Source organism: Archocentrus centrarchus, chromosome 4 (genome assembly GCF_007364275.1).
Source record: "Archocentrus centrarchus isolate MPI-CPG fArcCen1 chromosome 4, fArcCen1, whole genome shotgun sequence".
NCBI classification, from domain to species: domain Eukaryota; kingdom Metazoa; phylum Chordata; class Actinopteri; order Cichliformes; family Cichlidae; genus Archocentrus; species Archocentrus centrarchus.
Genome location: NC_044349.1, coordinates 27,352,344 through 27,375,187, shown reverse-complemented (window position 1 = coordinate 27,375,187; position 22,844 = coordinate 27,352,344). Strand labels below are relative to the sequence as shown.

The 22,844-nt window shown below is 40.9% G+C and overlaps 1 protein-coding gene across 3 annotated transcripts; it reads right to left on the bottom strand.

Moving 5' to 3' along the window:
* Positions 1–715: 715 nt before the first annotated feature.
* dnm3a (dynamin 3a) lies at positions 716–22,635 on the bottom strand. Of its 3 annotated transcripts, XM_030726632.1 has the most exons (21): positions 22,018–22,634; positions 18,339–18,412; positions 17,843–17,992; positions 17,530–17,733; positions 15,870–15,968; positions 14,851–15,011; positions 14,632–14,774; positions 14,385–14,520; positions 14,154–14,221; positions 13,930–14,068; positions 13,743–13,829; positions 13,565–13,635; positions 13,409–13,469; positions 12,837–12,863; positions 12,011–12,124; positions 7,320–7,429; positions 4,027–4,138; positions 3,203–3,364; positions 2,658–2,881; positions 2,404–2,556; positions 716–1,106 (listed from the first exon to the last, which is right to left on the bottom strand). In XM_030726632.1, exons 1-21 carry the CDS (start codon positions 22,176–22,178, stop codon positions 1,073–1,075), a joined length of 2,490 nt encoding a protein of 829 aa, XP_030582492.1. In that variant the 5' UTR covers positions 22,179–22,634; the 3' UTR covers positions 716–1,072. The 3 variants fall into 3 exon arrangements, 2 of the variants coding, with proteins under 2 accessions (XP_030582492.1, XP_030582493.1); XM_030726633.1 differs by lacking the exon at positions 12,837–12,863; XR_004019848.1 differs by lacking the exons at positions 716–1,106; positions 2,404–2,556; positions 4,027–4,138 and having other exon boundaries at positions 2,744–2,881; positions 22,018–22,635.
* Between the last annotated feature and the right edge of the window lie 209 nt (positions 22,636–22,844).

Genomic DNA, 22,844 nt, shown 5'->3' with positions numbered 1-22,844 from the left:
CAGAACTACTGCTGTATGCTGTTGAGGACCCTCCGTGTTAGCAGCTAATGAGCAAATAACTGAGTTACGATGGTACCAGTGGCCGTGAATGCAGCCAACCTGGCAACAGTGCGCAGTGGTCGCTAGGTGTCATACCTTCACTTCTTCTTTCTTTGGCTTGGTACGAGGTTTGACGGCGGGCTTTGCAGCTGGTTTTGACTACAGTGTTGGCGCTATGGTCTGAACAGCACAGCAGATACAGATGTTGAGACGGGCTCCCTGTAGCTGAGCGGCCTTCCTCAGAGAACCACAGTGGAGAGTGTGCCGTGGTGACAGCGCATCACTGGTTCATGTTTTTTCCTTCTTCATATTGGGCTGTTATCTACACACTAGTAATAAAGCATGCACCAGGTGTTAAATTTCAACTAAACCCAAAGACTCCAATATTAAGTATATTTATGGGAAATAACTACCCGCTCGTCAACCGGATATTATGAACATTATCTGCTAATTGGAACTGAAGATTTAGCTTTACAGGGAAAATTGTCTAACCACGTGGTCGGAGAGCCTTGCAACCGCATAAGATTATTTCTAAGGGTTTGGCTTTGAGTTACCAGATGTTGATGTTCTGTAGACCAGTGCTTCAGCAGGAAAAAATTGCACTAGTAGTTATTTAGCCAGTGATTGTTATCAGTATTGATTCTCAAGCTTCCAAATAATAACATCTGGCCACGTATTCAAAAATAAAATACCAGTTTATTCACAAACAACAGAAACAGTGCATGTATATTCTTTTCAGTATAATAATTCAAATTGATATTTTTATTTACAAAAAGTTCAGGCACTTGAGAGAAGTCAGCAGACAGTTGTGCACATTCCAGCGATTGTGGCCAATGATATTATGTACAAAACAGGTTGAGGACAGATTAAATTTTGCAGACAGCAGCTCCCGGAGGAGACAGAGAGAAGCCCATCATCGTGCTTCAGCTGGATTACACATCATGCAGGTCAGGAGTGTCTCTGGGTAGCAGTCAGCTGCAGCTGGAAGGACCATGGGGGCAGATGGGTAATGGAGTTAAAAGCACAGGGGAGCTTATTTCACACTGGGGATTGCTGGGGGAAGCCTCCTGGAGACAATATTAGATTAAAGATATTACTATATGGTTCAATTAAATGTCTAAAATGATTAAATGATTTTGAGGACATGGCATCTTCGATGAGAGGATGCTGTCTGTAGCGTTCTTAATAGGACACCTAAAAAACTAATCCTAGAGATGATGTCTGATCCCTCATCATTCAAATTTATATTTCTAGTTAATCTGCAGACAGTTATAATCTTGAGCTAAACAGAAGTGTGAAGCTTAAAAAGACAGGTTTATATGTTCCTAAACAAAAACATTAAAAATTTAAGATACAAGCTTTTTGTCTTAAAGATGCAGTTAATGCTCTCACTGCAGAGAACAGTTCTGAAACATGGAATGAGCTCATTCTGATCCCTGGATTAGGATGCTGGTTCATGAATTAGGAGAAGGCTTTGGTTTTGTTTTAAAGGAGAAAAGAGGAATCTGTGAAAAAAAAAGATTATTAACAAGGAGCTGATCCAAGTGTAGCAGTGCCAACTGGGGCTCTCACTTGTTCCTAATCCTAATTTATAATTCCTGTATTTCTACATGACTGTGTTTTTATTTGCCCATAGTGTCACACATGACTAATACTCAGTGTTAATGGAGTTTATAATGATGAAAAACATAAGAATTATGAAGATGCATACAGGACACAAGCAGAGTACAAGTACAAGGCTTATTAAAGTATGATCATGTACTCTATATCTATAGGGGAGGCAGAGAAGCATTAGGCTAGATGGAAAGAGTCTAGCAAGGAAAGTACATGAGGGAAAGAACCTAAAGAACCATTGGAGAGCACAGAGGAAATGAGGCAGAAAGAAAAAGGAGAGATGGGCCAAAAGCAGGGGAGGAACCAGTGAAAGAGGAGAAGTGAAGAAAAAGTACAAGAAAAAGAGGTATGGGCAAAAGGAAAAATAATGGTTATTGCATGAGGGAAACTAAGGAAGGCAATAAAACAAATGCATGCTAGAAGAAAAAGGGGGAATGAAGGACAGAGAAAGATGAAAACTTGACAGGGCGCTCAGCCTGTTGTATCTGGCTCCAGTAGAAAGCTGCATGCAGAGAAGTCTTGTCTACAGAGGCTGATGGGAAGGAGAATATGAGAAACACATTTTCCAGCAGACCCCCACCCAGCTCAAATAACAACTTTTTCTAAGTCTGTGCCTTTGTACAGGAACATTTGATTGTGCACGTGTGTGTGTAAGCGTATGTATAAATGCCAGGCTTGGCGAGGCCTAGAGGTCATCATTAATACAACATGTCAGGTTTCATGGGCTAATCTCTCTGGTTTCACAGTCACCTTGGCACCAAGGCTGGGGTACGGTTTTGTTGACCAGTGAGGTGCCGAGAGCCGTTAGGGGAGCCTTTGGGTCCAGCGCCTAGCGCCCGAGGAACAGGTGGAGCATGGCCACGTATCACTGCCTTACCACTGGCTACAGAGTTGTTAGGGGGGCTATCCAAGAGAAGAAGAAGCAGAGGAGGAGAGATGCTTAAGTGATATGTTGCATAGATTTTTTTTAATGAATGCATGTACATGCATGTCTACATGCGCACTTGGAGGGTTGTATCCAGGAAGAATCCACAGGTGGAGGCAAGGGGGTAGTGCAGGTAGAGGTGGAGATCTCTCCGATGACGGCGAGCGCCTCCTTCAGGGCAGCATGTTTGCGGAGCACTTCTTCCCGGTGCTGCTGCTGCTCTGGTGACTCATCCATGAGTGCTGAGCATTCTCCCAGAGCGTAGAGTTGGGCCAGGAGCTCGGAGCTAATGAACTCCCTAACCTACAAAGAGGGATTATAAACTACTGTGAAAAGTTTGAATGTAGACTTTATAAAGTGATATTTTATTCTGATTAACAAATATGAATTTAAATTCTTAAAGGGTGGCAAAAATCTCCTTTCCCCCACCCCAGGTCTTTGTCTTTTTTTCTCGTCATTGGGAAATCACTCATCAAATGGAAGTCAAATGGAATTTTAAATTGTGAAAGAAAAAAACTAAAAGTGGAGAAAGAAAGAGCAGGATACGCTGGACCATAAGGGTCGGTAAAAGACAAAAACAGAGAAAAGGAAAAATAACATTAAAAGTGTGGTCTAATAGCTTACACTGTTGATCATGATGTGCATCATGGTCTTTGGCATTAAGTCCCTGATCGTCTTATAGATGATACTCATGTAGGAATCAACCAGGTTACTGATGGTCTCCACTTGACGCTCCAACTGGGGGTCTGAGAAGTTTTCAGAAGGCCCATTTCCCTGCTCATCCACCTTAATGACAGACACACAAGTTGGGACATACATATAACTTAACACTATGCAGGTAGCCCACACATTTTTAACCAGTACAGATGTGTAAAGAGATACTCCATTACAAGTTCAGTGTCCAGATGAAGGATGTAATTTTTAAATATTTCCAAGGTAAGATGGGGAGACTCGCACACAGCCATCACAAGATCTCTTTTATATATAGGCCATATCTATTCAATGCTGGTGATGAGAAAAAATACATTTGATAGCATAAGAACAAGAAAAGCCGAACAGAGGAAACAAAAAAGAAGGAGTTAAGGAGGAATGGGCAGAAGAAAAAAAAGGGGGAGTGTGTGAGGGACGAGGAACTGCTGATTAGAAACAGACCAGAACACACACACACACACACACATATTGCAATGACATCATGGCCCAAGAATGCTGTGCTAAAGAGCCAACGACAGAGCGGGATGGAAGGGGTGGGGGACTTGCTTTTTTGCTTTGGCAGGGGGAGAGAAGGGGGAACACGAAGCGAGAGGGGTAAGGGGTTACAGCCAGGGTTTAAGGTTAGCAAAGCCAATGAGTGCATATAACTCAAAGGTAAGGTGCAGACAGGTGCAGTTCCCCACAACTAAGGTCAGGACTGGGATTAATTATGTTGAATTAGGGGTCAAAGTACTAACAGCAACTTTCTCAGGGTAGACTCCGGCCCGTAGCAGAGAAGCCTTCCAGCTGTCCAACTCCTCTTGAGAGTTACAGGCCAACTCCAGGCATTTGTAGTCCTTATACACATTCCTGCAATTTATTACAATCCTGTCAGAAATGTCTGAAAAATATACAGCAGTAACACTTTTAACTCGAGAGAGCTTTCTGCAATACAGAAAAAATATACACAAAACCTTACATACATTGTGGGGGAGACTGGCCCATTGCTTACCTTATGGTTACCAAAATATACAGTTCATACCAAACACATTTTCTGATGTGTTTGGTATGAACTCTGATGAAGGGATACAACAACTGTTATCCACAACCGGAACTTTAACCTTTTCCTGTGAACTCTTTGTAAGCATTATAGCCAGACTTTTAGTTATGTTTGGGAGCTCACCAGTTTGGGTGTAGCGTGTTTGAAAGAGAACATCAAGGCCACTTGGATGATTTCAGTGTTTGCGTTGCAAATTCTTAATATATGAATATTATTTACTCAGCTTCTGACCCAGTCTGTACACAAGTCAAATGTTACAGTCACAGACTGTATATATATCTTTATATACAGTCTCTGTGTGAACCAAACAAAAGCAATGCTTTGTTTGTACAGAAAAAAATAATTTCTGGTGTTACCATAGCAAACATTTAAGAATTGTATTGTCTGTCAGAGTCTCTGTACCCTATTGTTCGATCTGCACTGTAAAACACTGCACGCTGCAAATGTTTCTTCTTCATGCTGATAAATATGTGATTTCAGCCATTGGAATCTTTTTAAATTTACTTTGTTCAAGTTGACCTGTGCCCCATTACTGCATCATGTGCACTACTGCTACTACTACTACAACTAATAATAATAAAATTATAAATCAGTTGATACATGGGTAACAGAAGCCAGTGTCCTCTATGTAAACTGATGTGTGTCAGAGTTATGTGGGCAGGCCAGACTCCCCAGACTTGCATGTACAGTGCTTAACAAATTTATCAAGACCACCTGTTATATAAACACGGAAACACAATATTTTAGAAAAAAAAAGTGCTTAAAACTAAAAATTATATTGTTATTTATGAGGCAAATAACAAACTGAGTTCACATTTTTATACCCAAATTTGATCCTGGTCTTCTCTGAGAAGTCAGAAATTAATCAAGCATAAGATTCAACCACTAAAACTATTTTTTTTCTGTTCAAGAATGCAAGAAAATCACTGTAATTTGGCATCTTAATCAAAAAATAATCATGTGCTTTACTATTTTTTTTTAAACAGTAAATTTAAAATTCCTGAACAACAACAATAACTAATTTTAGCATAAAAAATATCATTTCGATTAAAGAGCTTGCGCATACTGGTGGATTAAACATTACACAAACAAAAAATTATTTTGGTAACTACCAATACTGTTAATTCAGGGCAGCTGCGCCATAAACCTTACATTCGGTGGTGGTCTAATAAATTTGCAATTGTAACTGCAATGTGGTGCACAGTCAGACTGAATATAAAGAAAGACATTTACATATGCAAAGAACATAAAGACAAATGCAGGCACTTGCAACTAGATCCAAGCAAACACAGAGACATACACGCACATACAAAAAAAAATTTTCATCTATTGCTCCCCAAACGCAATGCTTCACAGCAGCTTATTTCCTTATCATCATCATCATCATCATCACATATTTTTTCACTGTGATTCATATTAAACTCAGCTTTCTTTCTATTTCTCCTCTCATGGCCCTCTTCACACCATCTAACAAGCTCTATGCTTAGCAATAAAGTAAGAAACAAGTAAAGAATCTGGAGCAGGCTGTGGCCCATCTGTTAAACATTTTTCTTTAATCACTCGATTGTTTCTCTTCCCCTTTTGTTGTTCCCTTCTCACATTCGGAACACGTAGCAATTAACCTCAAATATGTGAGGACTATGCGTGTGAGAATGAGAGACGACAGAAACTGAGAAACTAGACAGCGGTGACAAAGAGGTATACAGAAAGATGAAGAAATCGGCTTTTAGTTTGTGTTTAGTTTGTGCGCTTAACTGGGCTAGTATGGGTGAGGCTAATAAATCAGGGTGTGGTGGCTAACAGACAGGGAGCCAGGCCAACCATGACAATACTGGAGTGCTATTACACTAGGATCAGGATACTAACCTCCGTTTACACCAGCGAGCACATAAGAAAATTGCTCTTTATGTTGATTTATCACTTACACCAACAGTTTTTTTGTTTTTGTCCTCTCCTCAGCTCAGAGGGAGCTTTTTCACTAATCTGAAGGAATTTCTGCAGAGCTCTGACTGCTTTAGATTTGAAGAGTTTCCTGAGGTTTTTGATTACTGTCAGACAGGGACAAAGCCACTGCGATGTCTGCTGCCACCCCCCCCCCCCCCCCCAAAAAAAAAAAAAATCCACACACACAAATACAGAAAGAGAAACAGAGTGAGGGTGCAGGAAAGAGGCGGGGTAGGTGGGTAGGGGGGGGGGGGGGGGGGGGGGGGCGCCACAGGATAGACTTTGACACATTCCTGGCCAGTGGCTCTGATACTCTCTCTCTCTCTCTCTCTCTCCTGCTTTCTTTCTCCCCCCCAACCCTTCCAATTCTTCCCTCTCCCTCCTTTTTGTGGTGAGTCGAGCAATTCTTTCCAAACAAGAGCAGCCTCATCTCTGATCCAAGCTCTCTGGCTTTGATTAGCTGCTTAATGAGCCTGCCGTCGGTATGCTGTGGTCTATACGCGCACTCGTTGCAAACGCACATACACATGTGGAAACGCACACATGCACTTATGAATTCAGTTTGTGTGTGCGTGAATGCAGCATAGCACAGCATTATAAACAAAGCCCACATGCTCTGGTACAATCAACCAGGCTTTGGGTCAGCTCCAGCTCCTAAACACTCTCTCTCTCTCGTTTCTTATGTTTTCCCTTTGTCTCTCTGTCCTTCTCAATCTGTTTCACACACATAAACTCAGCAAACTCAAACCCACTCCTGCCCTCAAAAGCCTGGCATATACTTAAAGAGCAAAAAACTGCATCCGCTCCAGCACCCGCTGGATATCCCTTTCAGTTCCGGTGGCAAAGTTGAATGGAAGAGGTCGGAGGAAGGGCAAAACGCCACTCTGACATCTCCTCCCTTTCCTCCTCTGACATGTCCACCCTTGTGAAATATCACCAAGATTTCAGTGAGCAGGTGACAAGAACAGAACTCCCTTTTCTGACTCATGCATTCACTCACCAAACATGCACATATGAAAAAGCACACACCTCCAACCACACACAAACCTTAACTCCGTGTTGAAGATAGCAAAAACATATTTGCTGGACATGAAGCCCTTTTCCACATCTCTGAGCTTTAAGTTGTCCAGTGGAAGCATGTACTTCTTTTCCTTCTCCTAAAAAAGACAGAATATGAAAAGATAAAATTTTGACAGAGGTATGCATGATAATATATGACACCATGGAGGTAGTAAAAGCTTTGATAGCAAAAAACACCAGAGACTAAGGCTACTTCACATGTGTCTGGTAGTAAATTTCTTAAGTGTGCGCCTAGAGAAGAAAGTGGGGCCAAGAGACATGAACTGTAATGGGAACAGTGTCAGAAGGCAGGGCGAAACGGAGATGTGGAACACTGTGCTAGGAGTGCATCCGAGTTCATATAAGATGATGTGTCTGACTGTCAGACTCACTCGCATTAACAACTCACAAACTAGTTAAAGAGAATCAGTGGGGGAGGGACAGAGAAGGAGAAAGAGATGCCATAAGTCTATAGTCTGTCATCACCATGGTGACTTATGAATGACGGAGAACAGTTGGAGGAGTGGAGTGACTAGTGTGAGGAGAACCAGACAGTATGGAGGCAGGATGCAGAAAAGTGAAGCAGGGAGGAAGGGAATGAGAGAAGTAGTACAAAAAAAAAGAGGGAGAGAGGCCGGGCCCACATGTGAAAGTCATTACTCAGACTCAAGCTTTAACACAACATTTCTCCTAAAGTGAAGCCCTTCCCCCTTGTCTCTCTCTTCTCCAGCCTGCTCTCTGTCTAGCCTATGAGAATGGGCCTTCCATAAAGGCAAGCTATAGGCACAGCCAAGGATGCGGTAAAGAAGGAGAGAGTCAAAAGAGAAAGGTGACCACCATAGAAAAAGAGGGTTTTCTGATAAAGTGTAGATTCACACGTGATCCTGCATTTGAACATGTGTACGAATGGAATGAGATGTGACTATTCTGGGAGTACATTTTGGTCATCCCTCTTTCTCCCAGTGCTCCCCTGAACCCTGTGACTCTCTTCCTTTGCTCCTCTTTCCTTTTTTTCCAAAGGGGCCCACTTCCTGTAACAGAGGTTGAAAAAAAAAAATGACAGAACGCGATTGGCGCTCATACAGCAACATCTGGGATCGCTTTAGCAGAGGGAGGAGACCAGAGTGAGTATAGGGTGCTCCGATGGGGTAGAAATAGAAAGTAGAGATGAGAAAGAGAGGAAGCGGAGGGATAGACGTGGAAAGAGGGAGGCGAATTTCGCAAAAGTAGACAAGGAAACGCTGAGGAACATAGAAAGCAGGAGAGACTGTGCAGAAGAAATGGGGAGAAACTCCAGACCACTCCAAAGTTGATTCCCCATGGGTCCCATCAACCCATATATGGCTGCTAAGTTCCTCCCTAACTCTCTCTCCTTCTCTCACTCCCCTTATTTCCTTATGCCTTCCCTGAGCGAACAGGCAGATCCCTGGCTGAATGAGTGAATGTGCCACGTCAAGACTGGATACTACATCGGGACACAGCCCCGCGGACGACCGAGTCAAGGTACACTAACATCTCTGAAGGAGGGATGCCCATAGGAGTGGATGTCCAATGTCTGTCTGTAGAACTCTTGCCCTGCGACCCAGCATTGAGACCGGATAAGAAAGATGAGAATAACAGAGGAAACCTTTTGTCAACTCCCCTCCGCCTCAGGCAGGACTGCTAGAAAACAACCAGAGATGGAAAAGGCAAGGCCGAACACAAGAGAGAAAGGGTCCTGCTCCGTCATCCCAGTGTTCAGACTACCTGTTCAGGATCTTACTGGTGTACAGTAGTCTGCACATTGGTTAGACTGTGCAAGGAAGTGCATCAGAAGAAGCTTACACTGACATCTACAAAGACACAAGAGAAGATGAAAACCTGCACATATTCTATGCTCCAAATATAAGGTCTATTATTCTGTGATGTTTCTTGCTTGCAGGTGTACAAGTGCCTTTAAATATGCATACACTACCAGCTTTCATCTCTTCAAACACTGTGATCAACTCTATGCAAATATAAGTTGCACAATCTCTCATCCATTTTGTGGCATTTGTCAGCTTGAATTAAGTGTCTTTGTTGATGACTAGTGGGAATAACACATATGATGGTATAACTTGTGACTGTTTTCTCTTATTTTTTAGGGCTACAAACTAAGAAGGCTACAAATCAGCTAATCAGCTAAGCTTATTTCACGCACAGCAACTGCAGAAAAGCTCTAATCTAACTTTTTCCACAGAGTGCTTCACACATTTTGCATGTGCATCTGCTTTGTGTTTAAAGGCATTGTGGCACTGCTTTATATATGCATGTGTGTAGTTATGTGTGCATATGCCGTATGTCCAGTGATGCCAGGGTGGTCCTGAAGGATCATACATCAGAGATGCTGTGTCTGAAGCTGTCTCCCCTTCCTAGAGGCTAATGGACTTGAGATAGGCCTCACATGCATACACAGAGAGGAGTGCATGTAGATTAAATGTATAGGAATGAGCCGTCTGTTTTTCTTCAGTTCCCTGGCAGTCAAGGGGTGAAGGAATGTTTGTCTGTTCAATGTGCTGTGGAGATGAAACTCTGAACAGTTAAACTGCACTTGCAGTATGAGGTCAGTACAGGGTACATATATAATAGAATGAAGATGTAATTCAAAGAGGTTAAAACTGCGTGCATGGAAGCAATCAACACAGAGATGATGAGGGGAGGGTGATAGGGGAGTTTTTGGGGGGTGAAGTGGGGAAAGAGGGGTATGTGTGAGAGAGACTGTGGAGTAGTTGAGAGGAGTGAGGGGGAGTCAAAAGGGGAGGTCTGCAGTGTAGAAACAGCCATGTGGGATTTCTCTGGGCAGATCTTGGAAGTTGGTGTTTGGACAAAGCTTCAGATTTTCCAGCCAGGAATGTGCACAGTCCCAGGGAGACTGCCAACCACAGAAAGGGGGAGAAAGAGAAAGAGGGTGAGACAGACAGAGAGAGGGAGAGAAAAAGGAGGAGTAAAAGGCAACAGAGGCAAAGGAAAGAAAAAAATAGTGTGAATGTGTGTGTGTGTGTGTGTGTGGAGGGGTGGGGGGAGTGCAGCAGTCAAAGAAAAAAGAAATGTCTGTGGAGGTAGTGTGGGCGGGGGGGTTATGAGAGCGGGAACTGTGAGGGAGAAGAAGCAGAAGTTTGGCTTGTGTGACTGTGTGTATGTCTATGTGCACGTCAGAAAAAAAATCCAGTCGATCTGATCTCCTGTGATAACATGGGTGACTTAAAATGCACTCAGGCCTTCCAAAGACACAAACAACTGATAAATATGGTGACGAGGTGCAAAGGTTAAACAACCATTAGTCCAAAAGAGCAAAAATGTATTAAGATTTTACATTTTAATTCTTATAGTAGCTTTAATCCTTCCCATGAAGCATATATGCCCCTTTTTGACCAGCAGAGAACCAGCTCGCTGCTGTGATGTGGTCAAGAGATAATTATTTGCCTGCAGTTGTGTTACTTCTTGCCCGTGTACAAAGTCTGTGTGTATGACTGAGTTGATTTGTAAATGCTTAGTAGGGGAATGACAGCAAGAGGAAACCTAAAACACTGTGTGTACAATATGGATGCCTGGGGCTGTGTTTGGAACACAGTGTTCAAGCGATCCAGTGTTTATCTGAAAAGTGGCCATGTGTCCGTCTGAGTGAGTGTATATTTTTCTCCACTATTTGCATGTCACTTTGTTTACATCAGAGTCTGCATGTGTACTGTATACTGTATATACAACCCTGTCCACTGTGTGCGTTTGTGTGTGTATGTGTGTGTGTGTGTGTGTCTCAGTTTGGCTTGGGGCAGCTCCAGCTGTGTCAGAGTGAGCCGCTCCAAATGCCTAAACTCCCAGAAGAGGAAGAAACGGGGGGAGGAAGGGGGAAGACTGAAGGGAGAGCAGGACGAATGGGAAGGGGGGTGTCAGAGGAATGAATGGAGGAAATGGTGGGGTTCAATTACAGGTCCAGGTGGTAGGAGAGAAACCCAACAGTTTGCTGGACAGAGAGAAGGGGGTTAAAGATGTGCGTTTAGCTGAGAATATAATGATGTCACTGTTTGTTTAGTTTAAACCTTCAAACTATTTTAGTGTGGTTACCAAGAACAATAACTTATTTGTAAAACAATCAACATACTGTTCCTAAAAAACACTCAATTCTCAGTCTGTCAAACAATACAACTGAGTTTCTTTATCGCACTCACACTCACAAATGTTAACTATTCATCCACGGAGTTTTTTTTCCCAGATGTGAATGTTTACAGGTGCTTGTTTGTATCCATAAAGAAATGTTGCAATGTGTTTCCCCTTCTCTGATCTCTCTCCCTGTACTCTGCCCTTCCCTCTTCCCATGACATCAGCTGTGACAGGATGAGACTGTTGTGGTGTGTCTGCCTGTCTACACTTGCTGTGCAGACCTTCTGCTCCTGTACAGCAGGCACAGACAGGCAGACAGATGGCAGCCCCACTGACATCAGAGCAGAGGGCCCCTCAGACAGCTCTGCCACCTAACTTTTTTTTTTTTTAAGAATGTGATATCAACAGATGAACAGTTAACATACATACATATTTCAAGCTGAAATTGATTTTAATAAACCTGTGATGGTGTACTTCTGTGTTTTTGGATTCACTAAATTCTAACTTGTCTCAGTAAAAGAAATTCAATTCAGCTGGTTATTAAATAAACGAGAAGGCCTCACCTCATCATCCTTGAACCAGGAGAGGCTCTCTGCAGAAAGGATGAACCAATATTCCTTGGCCCCACCTTTCATGATGCCGATGTTGCTGATGGTCAGCCAGCCCTTGCGTATGACCTGTAACAGTCAAGGGTAAGGAGCTCAGAAAGCAACAGGCAGGATCAGCAGAGAAGAGTTGAGAGGAAGCATCATAGCAAGGGGCAACTCATGAAAGCATGAAAAGCAGGTCATACAATGAGAGTGGACTGTGCTGATGAAAACAAGAGTAATAGAAACAAATGACACTGGAGGAAAAAATTACACTTGACATTTGTGAGATATCGGGTTCAATCAACAAAATATTTAACTGAAAAACAGCCGACAAGTGTTGAAAAGAAAATAATAGGGATTTAGGTAAAGACAGTCGAGTAAGCACAGAAATCAGTGCCTGGCTGTTCGAATTTGGGAGAAAACAGGAAGAGTGGTCAAAGATGAAAGACAAGCGCGCTGTAAAGGAAAGTTGTAAAGTTACAGGAAATGAGACATATAATACCAAGGTATGACATATACTTCCTGCAAATGGATATTTATACAGGGGAATTGTGAAAGAGAAAATGTAAGATTAGATAAGACTGAACAAGAAAAGGTTTGTGAAAAAAAACAAACAGTTGCAGACGAGGAAAGACATGATTATTAAAGCTACAGGGAGCCATTTTGAAAGAGTGTGTGTGCGTGTTTGCTGCCATCAGTAGCCAAACCAAACCATAACCCTTTAGCTCGACTGCTGCGCACACATATCGCCAGCAGAGGCAGCAAAGAGTGAAAGGGTTTAAAGAGACTGGTCTCCTACTATTAGACTTGAAGGAGGGGCCACACCCTGGAGAAAAACAGGAGACGAAGCAGCAACAGAAAGATGGAATTAATTTTTTCATTATATGAAAATTTTGGGGGATGATACTAATAATGATTAGATTTATCAGTTAACTATTATCAAAGCATCATTAAAGACTATGTAAATAACTCATGTTTTTTTTTTTTTTTTTAAACTGTGGTTACAAAATTCAGCAAATGTCAACAACATCATACATCAGTGTTCCAGTTATAGTAGAAATGTGTATTTAATTATCACTTCTAAATTAACACGTGTCACATAAATATGCCTGCATAATCTAACAGGCAGAGACTAAAATGTTTAAGTTTTTGCATTCTTTGTGGACTCTTTGTACTCACATTAATGAATTGAGTCATCAAGAGGTGTAACTGACAAAAGTGAAGCTATGGACTATTTGAACTGACAAACAACAGACAAACTCAGACTCTGAGATCCTCTCAGACCACCTTCTTTCACATTACAGAGCTAACTGCTCCTCAGTGTATCTCTTTAGTTCGTTTTAATGACTATAATCATATTCTAAGTCTCACCTGGTTTCCCGACATCCCTGCAGCCTTCTTCATATTGCGGTGATTGTGCATCAGAGGGGAACTGAGAGGAACAAAGATCAAGTCTTATTTACTATAGTGTATAATTAACGAGGCTCATAATTAACTAGAAATCTTAAGAGAGATGAGGAGACTCACTTAGTGAAGCCAACAAAGTCTTCATGTTTGGTATTTATGTAGGCTAGCTGTATGTCAATAAGCAACAAGACCTGAAAAGCTCATATGTTAGCTAAAGGAACAGAGCAGTACACAACATAATAATGCAAATGAGTTATCCAAAACAATTTTTCAAATGCCTTGTACAAATGTGGATCACCTGGTCTCTGCATCTACTCTCCAGTTCTTGAATTTCAGTGGTTACAATTTTCTCTGTCTCATCTCGCAGCTTGGGAAAGGAACTGAGCTACAGAGTAAAAACAGAGCAGGAATGAGCCATAAGACAGCTGTTACACCATGAAGTGTAGAAAACATCACAAACATACATAACACGAGCATCTTCATACCTTGTCGATACACTGGCACACAGTGGTGGTGAGTTCTTTACTGACCATGTCGATAAATTTAATACACGGTTCTTTTAGCCTTGATATCTGTTTCTTCACTATGGCTTCAAAGGCGGTGTCAGGCGTGAACAAGCCTGTCCTGTAGGGAAAAAATAAAATGTTACAATAGAAAAATGTTTAAAAAGTAAAAGCACTTGCACTGTGCTAAGAACACTGTACTCAACCTGACACCATGGGTGTTTCTAATGGCATAGTTGATTTCCTTCCGCAGCTTCCCTTCATCAGACTCCATCTTAAGACACGTACAGTACATCACAAGAAAGAGGACTTAGCAGCTTGGTTCAGCATTACAGCAATTAATGGATATACAACAAGTGCCTGAGTATGCAAAAAAACAGAACAGGCAAAAACACACACACACACACACACACACACACACACACACACACACACACCTTGATTAGTTCATAGGGGAAACGCTCATGGAAGATTCGATTGATCCTAGCTCCTCCTGACAGGTTGACGGTGTCTACTTTGTCACCTGAGCCCTCAATCAGCTTCTCAAAGTCAACAGCAAAATGTTGAACTAATCTAAAAGACAGAAACATGCAGGCCAAATATATATATATATATATATATATATATAAATAATTTAAAGGATAACATTTGGTGACACACATATGCACAGAATGGCTGACTGACTGTAGGAGTGTCTTGGTCCTGCGTGTAGGGTCATCTGGATTATAATGCAAGTAATCTTCAGCTTCTTTCTTCAAGGCCAGGAACTGGCTCTGCAGATGACTACGGAAGGCTGGTAGTGTGTCCCGGATGTGGTTTGTCAGTTGCTGAAAACAAACAGTGTCAGTAATAACACAAGCACATAATTTATTTTTTCTTTGTGTGAATGTTTTCTTTTTTAACCTGGTTTAGTATTCTTTGTAAATAAGGGGTGCCCATTTTTTCAGCCATGTGTTTATAGGCTGGGTGGGACAGGAAGAACTTCTTCTCTGCTTTCAAAGATTCCTGGATGTCTTTTTTCCCATCAATGTCCTTCTGACTGCGGTTCACCACCCCTATGTAACCTGGGGAGGAGAAGATGAACGGGAAATGAAAAAGATACGATCAGTGTAAGGATGACAATGTGCACTAAGAAAAAGAAACAATTACTGGCCTCTGATGTAAGACAAATTCAACTCGCATTTTCGGGTGTGTCCTTAGGATCTACAGTCATAATGGAACATTATGACTGTAGCATACAAGCAGGAAATGTGTGTGCTTCTTCAACAGCAGGGCATGCAGAATGAGGCAGACCAAATTGCCTATTTGGTACAGTAATAGATGTAATAGCACTAGGCTTCACATCTAATACTTCAGCTCTATGCTGCTACTGGCGGAATTATTTCAGAGGGCTTCCATGGCTAATGCATTAGTGCTGTAGGACAAGCATGAAGCAGCCAGCACCTGGTGGTGCTTTAGCCAGTCTATACACTGCCCAGGGAGCTGCCTGCATTGCCTTATTCCAGGCTTCTCTCTCTTCCGCTCTCTCACAGACACAAATTAAAAACTTTTCTAAGCTAACAGCTGGGCTGATGCCTATCAGTTCCCACTCGTCAGCATCTACACTTCTGGCTGTTACACAAATCAACACCGTCAATAATCCATTTCTCACTCTTTATCTCTTGCTGGATACTCAGAAGAATACACACACACACACACACACACACACACACACACACACACACACACACACACACACACACACACACACACTCGATGGCGCTACAGTGACGTCATACAGAGAACTAAAGTTATGTTTGTTCTTGGCTTTGAGTGAGCTTGTGGTTGGTAATAAAATACACAATGATTATGTAAATCTTCTTTAGAGAGGCTCTGTTGTGATTTGATAGCACACTGAGCATGAGCACACACAAGCAGCACACCTCTGCGGAGGGGAAGCAACTTGTTCTCTAGTATCTGTCTGGCATTTGTTCCTTCATCCATCAGGTCCAGCTTTGTGATTACACCTATTGTGCGCAGACCTAATGAAAAGACAAAAAAAAACATACATATTTCCATACAGTGAATAAAGTATAATAAGCAGTTAATAAATGTATGGATGGCGGAGTAAAATATTCCTAAAAATTTAAATAAAAAAGTTTTTTTAGTAAAAACAGAATGTAGTTATTTGCAAATCTCATAAACCTCTATTTCATACACAACAGGACAAAAACATATCTAATGATTAAAGTGAAAATATTTACCATTTTAAGAAAAAACAAGTTCATTTTGAATTTGATGGCAGTAACATGTCTCAAAAACGCTGGGACAGGGTCATGTTTACCACTGTGTAGCATCCCCTCTTCTGTCTAGAACCCGAGGAGACCAGCTGCTGGACGTTTGGGAGAGGAGAGCTATCCCATTCTCGTCTGATATGGGATTATAACATTATATCATTCTAACAGTTCTGGGTCTTCTTTATTGTATTTTTCAATGCACCAAATGTTTTCAATTGGTGAAAGGTCTGGACTGAAGGCTACTACAAAGTCATGCTGTTGTAACCGATGCAGTTTGCATTTTAGCATTATGTTATTGAAATATGCAGGGGCTTCAATGAAAAACACCCTGTGGACGAAAGCTTATGTTGCTCTAAAACCTGTATATGCTGTTCAGCATTAACGGTGCCTCTCTAGATGTGCAAACTGCCAGTTACATAGGCACTAATGCATTATCATACCATCAGAGAAGCAGGCTTTTGAAATGAGTGCTGGTAAGCTGGATGGTCTCTCTCCTCTTTAGTCTGGAGGACACTGTGTCCATGTTTTCCAAAAGGAATTGCAAATTCTGATTCATCTGACATAATTCCACTTTGCCTCAGCCCATTTTAAATGAAATTTGGCCCAGAGAAGACAGGGGAAGTTTCTGGATCATGTTCACATATGGCTTATTCTTTGCATGATAAATCTTTAACTTGCATTTGTGGAAAGCACGGCAAACTTTGTTCACAGCCAGTGATTTCTTGAAATGTTCCTGAGCCCATGCAGTGGTTTCTATTTAAAAAAAAAAAAAAAAAACATGCCTGGTTTTAAAGTAGTGCCGGACCTCCAATATTGATTTTTGGTTTTGCGCTTTGCACGCTGAGATTTCTCCAGATTCTCTTAATCTTTTGACATTATGTGCCATAGATGATAAGATATTCAAAGTCTATGTTGAGGAACATTATTCTAAAATTGTTCCAAAATGTTCCTTCACTTGTTTCTTTTTAGTACCACTTACTTTTCCAACCTTTTGCTGATGCTGTCCCAATTTTGTTTTTTTGAGACATGCTGCTGCCATCAAATTCAAAACAAGCTAATATTTTCTTAAAATTATAAATTTTTTCAGTTCAGTCATTTGATATATTTTCTGTGGTCTATTGGGAATAAAATATGGGTTTATCAAATTTGCATTGCATTTTGTTTTTATGTACATTTTACACACATCCCAAAATGTTTGGAATTGGTTTTGTATTTTAATAATGTCAAAATGTAAAGACAGCAGGACATAGAGCTATAGTCTCAGGCCATATTTCTAGCCAAAGGCTTTACAAGTCATGGGGCTTACCTTGAGGATCAACATCTTTGGCCAATTTAAGTGCATCAGAGTTAGCCAGGTCAGTGTTGGCAGGTGTGACGGCCAGGATGAGACAGTTTTCCTTACAGATGTACTGCATGATCATATCTCGTATCTGGTACTCTATATCTGTGGGCTGATCACCTACAGGGACTTTGGTGATGCCAGGCAGGTCTACAAGAGTCAGGTTCAACACTGTACACATACAAATAAATACACACAGGCATTAGCTTATGTCTGAGAAACAGACTAAATGTGAATGGGCAGGTCATGTAAAACACATGGACATGCACACTATGGCTACCGTGTGGTGAGTGGATTCGTAGGTGGATGGGAACAGGAGAGATGGCTTTATTAGATCCTGTAAGTCTGCGTGTCTCTGCCTCGATTTCTTTGCGGATCTCATCAAAATCTGTAAACTTCTTTCCCTGACAATGCAGAAATTCACCATACTCTGGGGAGACAAAAAAGCATTTGAAGAAAATCAGCAGCTAAACAATGAGAGACTCATGATGTCATCTTAACTTTGGGGTATCTTTGGAAAGAGTCAGACTGTAGCTGTTCTTTAAAGCTAGTCCACTGAGTCCCTAATATAGCAGCAACACATGAATGCTGAAAACTGTTTTCTGAAAATAATTTCTGACTGTTTCTGAGAAAATAAAAATGCCATCTTACTTCTTTTTAGAAAGGGCAATAAAAAAAAAAGTAGGACTGCATGAGGCACAATCAGATACCACACTGCCATCTGGTGCCGGCTGTAAATAAATACTACAGAATAACATCTGTATGAGCTTTCGTACCTGTGTTATCACTCAGCAACTGGAGAATTAAAGGTCTGCGAGTCACAATTCCCGTACCCCGCGGAAGAAAGTCTCTGTTAGAGGAAAGATAAGAGAAGGATATACACATACACATTAAAAACAAATGCAAAGTATTACTGTTGCTGATACCATTTCCAACTCAAATCTTTGTGTGAAACATTAACTTTATCAGGTTGTTCTATAAACTCCCTGAAAAACCTTCAGTTGATCCAAAATGCTGCAACAGGAGCACTAAGAGGGATTAGAACGAGAAATTACATTTCACCCATATTAACTTCTCTTGACTGTTTCGGAATTATGATCAGACCTCATCGTATCTTAAAGACTTCACAGTATCATATTATCTGAACAGAGCACTTTGCTGTCAGAATCCATATGGCTTACTTGTGGTTCCTACAGTTCCCAATGGGAGGCTGAGCCTTCAGCTACCAGGCTGCTTTCCTATGGAAGCAGCTCTGAGTTTGGGTTCAGGGGACACTTTTTTAGCTACTTTTAAGATTAGACTGAAAGCTTCCCTTTTTGATAAAGCTCAAAGTTGGTGCTGAATCAGCTGATCCTGAACCATCCCTTAGTTCTGCTGCCATTAGCTCAGACTGCCACGGGACTTTCCATGAGGCCCAAAGCATTTCTTCTCCACTTCTCTTTTTTCACTCCTGATGTTTGTTCTTTTTTAATATCACTATCATGTGTCATGAATTTTGTCTGTTCTCTCCCATAGTTTGTGCTTTGTCCTTCGTGGTCTCACTATGCTCTCCTTTTCTTTTTCTTTTCTCTCATCCCCGAGCCAATCATGACAGATGGCTGCTCCTCCCTGAATTTGGTTCTACTGGACATCTTTTCCTGTTAAAAATTAGTTCTTCCTTCCCACTCTCACCAAGTGCTTGCTCACAAAGAATCATCTTATCACTGGGGTTTTCTGCCTAATATTAAACAGCTACACCTACACCTTACAAAATAAAGGAGCTTGAGGTGTTGTGAATTACTACAGATATTTTCACATTTTAGTCATAAAACTGGATCAGACATGAACATAAAGCTACACATAGGGTTAATTCTAAAGAAACCAAGTGGGCTGGGTATAAATGACACTCCTTTTCCTATTAAAATCAGATTCAGGAAGTTTGTTTTATTACATCCTGTCTTAGTTTAAACAGCTGGTACAGTCCTCCACAAAAAGAAGTCTCATAGCACAGTCATGTCGGAAAGGTATGTGACAAAATATCAGGACACCTCAGGCATTCAAGCATGAACAGCCTGCTGCTGAAATGCCACAGATTATGGTGTAGACAGCCTACAGATCAGAACAATGCACAGGTCTCCTTTGGATAACAGAGCTTTACTGTCTCAGGAAGCTTGAAGACTATTGACTTACCAGTTTTCCTTCCGGACAGGATAGCAGTACTTGGTCTCCTCATCACACACCAGATTTTTTCAGTCCCATTTAAACTTTACCCAAACAACACTGTTATTCATAAGTGAACTATGATATTTTTAGAACCTTGAAATCTGTTAAAGGGCAGAAATAGATGCAACAAAACAAAGCTCTGTTCAGCTCTACTTTGGTGACCTTAATAACTTACAAGATAGCAAGAATTCTATTGCTTCTATTATGTTTCAGAAGCCTTATTAACCGTCACTCCTTCAGGGCCTCTCTGTGAGATAAGCTGCTGTTCTGACTACTGTCATACAGACCCTGACATGCCTGGTATCCACCACTCCAGACTAGCAAATATAGCATTACAAGTAGAGCTGGATGGATGACATGATGTTGAAAATATGAACGCAAGCGGCTGTGTTAAGTTTTCGTTTCACTTTAGGGAAATCACGCATGTTCCAGGCCCTGCCCTGAATAGTTTTGACAGCACAAAAAAATTGACACCATCACCAAAAATTAACATTATATTGCAAATTTCAAATCCTAACTTGTTAAACTGCAGCCATTTTCACATTTTTAGTACTTCAACACAAGTAACAAGTACTTTAAAATAATAAAATAAAATTTTTCCCATTTTTTCCTGACAATTAAAAAAAGGAAATGCATGGGCACAACAACAAATTTTACCTTTCATTTTTGCTTATTGTAGATATTTAACAAAATGGAGTTGGTGAAATTGCATTCAAATAAATAAAGATAAGCTATACTTTATTTAGCCCAAAAGTTGGCAAATTATTGTGTCACAGCAGCCATTCATATGAATGGGTGAGTGTGTCCAAACTTTTGGCTGGAACTGTATGTCCACCATTTCTGATGAGGCTTCAGCAAACAGTAGATGGATCAGCTGAAGTGCCAGATGCATCTCTCAGGTCCTTTATCAGGTCTTTGCTGGATTTCTTCCTATTTCTTAAGGACATGAGTTTGAAATACTGTTCATCTGCTGCAGATAGACTTTTATTAGGCCTGCACCTTCTTTGTTTGTCCTCTACTTGCCCAGGTTCATCTTTTTTTTTTTTTTAAGGACACACAGCACAGCATTCTGAAATATATAATGTTTTTGGCATAAAACTCTTTTTGTTGGTGCAAAAATAGTATTTATGTCTGTCAAAAATGTTATCTTTAGCATTTTTTTTTCTTTTTTTAGGTTCAACTTAATAAATGAGAGCAAATTATGAGTTTTTTGCAACTGCTGCTAGTAACAAAGTGCATAAAGATACAATTTAAAACTGCTTCTTTGCTAACTTGCCTGTTATATGTAGACACAACACTGGTTTATCCCTTTGATTTAGGTGCTTTTTTTTATGCTTAAATGATACATGGCACCGTGTTGAGTGGCTTAACACAGAAGAAAACAAAAAATACCACTGAAAATAGTCAGATACAAGACCTGGACTGAAAATGGATGAAAAAGCAGCCAATGTCCAAAGAAAAACTGTGAAAAAGACCTTCAGAAAGCCTGGAGAACTAGTGCTCATAACCACAGAGTACTGTACACATAACAAGTACATACAGTAATATATATAAAGCACTGTAAAGTATTGTATATAAAGTACATACAGTATATTTTGTGCTTTGCATGACCAATGCCAAACCTGCAACATATTTTTTAAGATGTATCAAACACTACCTTTCAGCATCAGTAATGCGTCCCCAGTTGTCCCACACAAAATATACTCTTTGTCCAGCATTACGTTTATTGGGTTCAAAATAAACTTAAAAGAAGAAAAGCAGGAGATAATTTTTTAAACATCACAGTAGTCACCTATACATATATAAAAAAGAAAATCAATATTTACATTGGATTTCTGATTTTGCTTCACATGGGTTATGTGTGAAAAAAAAACTATTTAAATTGGAACAACAGTTCTTGCTCATCAGTTGTGTCTGGTCAGCCTAGATAAGCTGTCACAAGTGGCTTAATTAATGGTGAATACAGGATTGGTACTGGTCCATAGATCGGTTATAAATCTTATAAATTATACATTAATTATAATCTTGCAACTTCACTGTGTTTAATAATGTCTGGATTATAGAACTTAGGGGATTTTTGCCATGCATTCTGGTATTAAATCGAAAGTCATGAATGTGAAAGTTTTACTTAATGGTTTAAGACTAATGACTAATTGTAGTCATTAATGCCTGTTAATTCGGACTCCTAAACATCAGTTGAACCTGATTATTTTTGTTGTTTTTGTCTTAAAGAGATAAATATCTATGGTTTACCTGCCCACAAAATTTTCCAGCACGGAGCTCTTGCCTGCGCTCTGGCCGCCCACCACAGCAATCTGGGGCAGGTGGAGGTTGCAGCTCTCCCCCACGCTGCTCAGGGCATCTTGAAGACGGTTGACCAGCGGGATCAGATCCTCCATCCCGCGGTTGCCCATCGCAACAGGAGTCGCTACCTGTCCAGCTCCTCTGAATCCTGTTTACCTCCGGTTCTAGTCTACACCACACGGTAGAGTAACTACCATAGTTAGTGGCTTCGGGTAATCAGTTATTATTGCTGAAATGTTTTTTAAAAACTTAAAATAGAAGTTTTCTTGAAGATTGGTCCCAACTTTTAAAGGTCCAAATCTTTAAGCAGGCGTCAGTAGGGGCTAGTTAGCGTGTCTGGTCACGACGGTAGTGCTCACATTTGTACCCACGCCTCTCTGGTCTCCGAAAACGGCTCGTCAAAGTCATTTTTCGTTGTTTTCAAACTCCAGAAGTTCCCAGTATGTTATTTTCCTTAAGGCCAGGAATTATTTAAGAAGATATCCGCCGCTCACTGCGCTCTGTTTGGTCTCTGTATAGAAGAAAACTGTTCTGATTTGACAGCCAACGGAACAGTTTTGTGCGCATGCGCTGCAATAAAGTAGTTTAACTCCGCACCCCTCTACCCCTTATAGAGGAGACGGACAAACTTCACAGCCAATTATGAAAGTACCCTGAATTAACAGAGAGCACGCCAGCATTCACTCCTCCAGCTATTTAAAATCTCACGTATCCAGTGTGGGGAGGTCTCCGCTGCTGCCCTCCAAACACTTGCAACAAGAACCAGAGTGTACGAT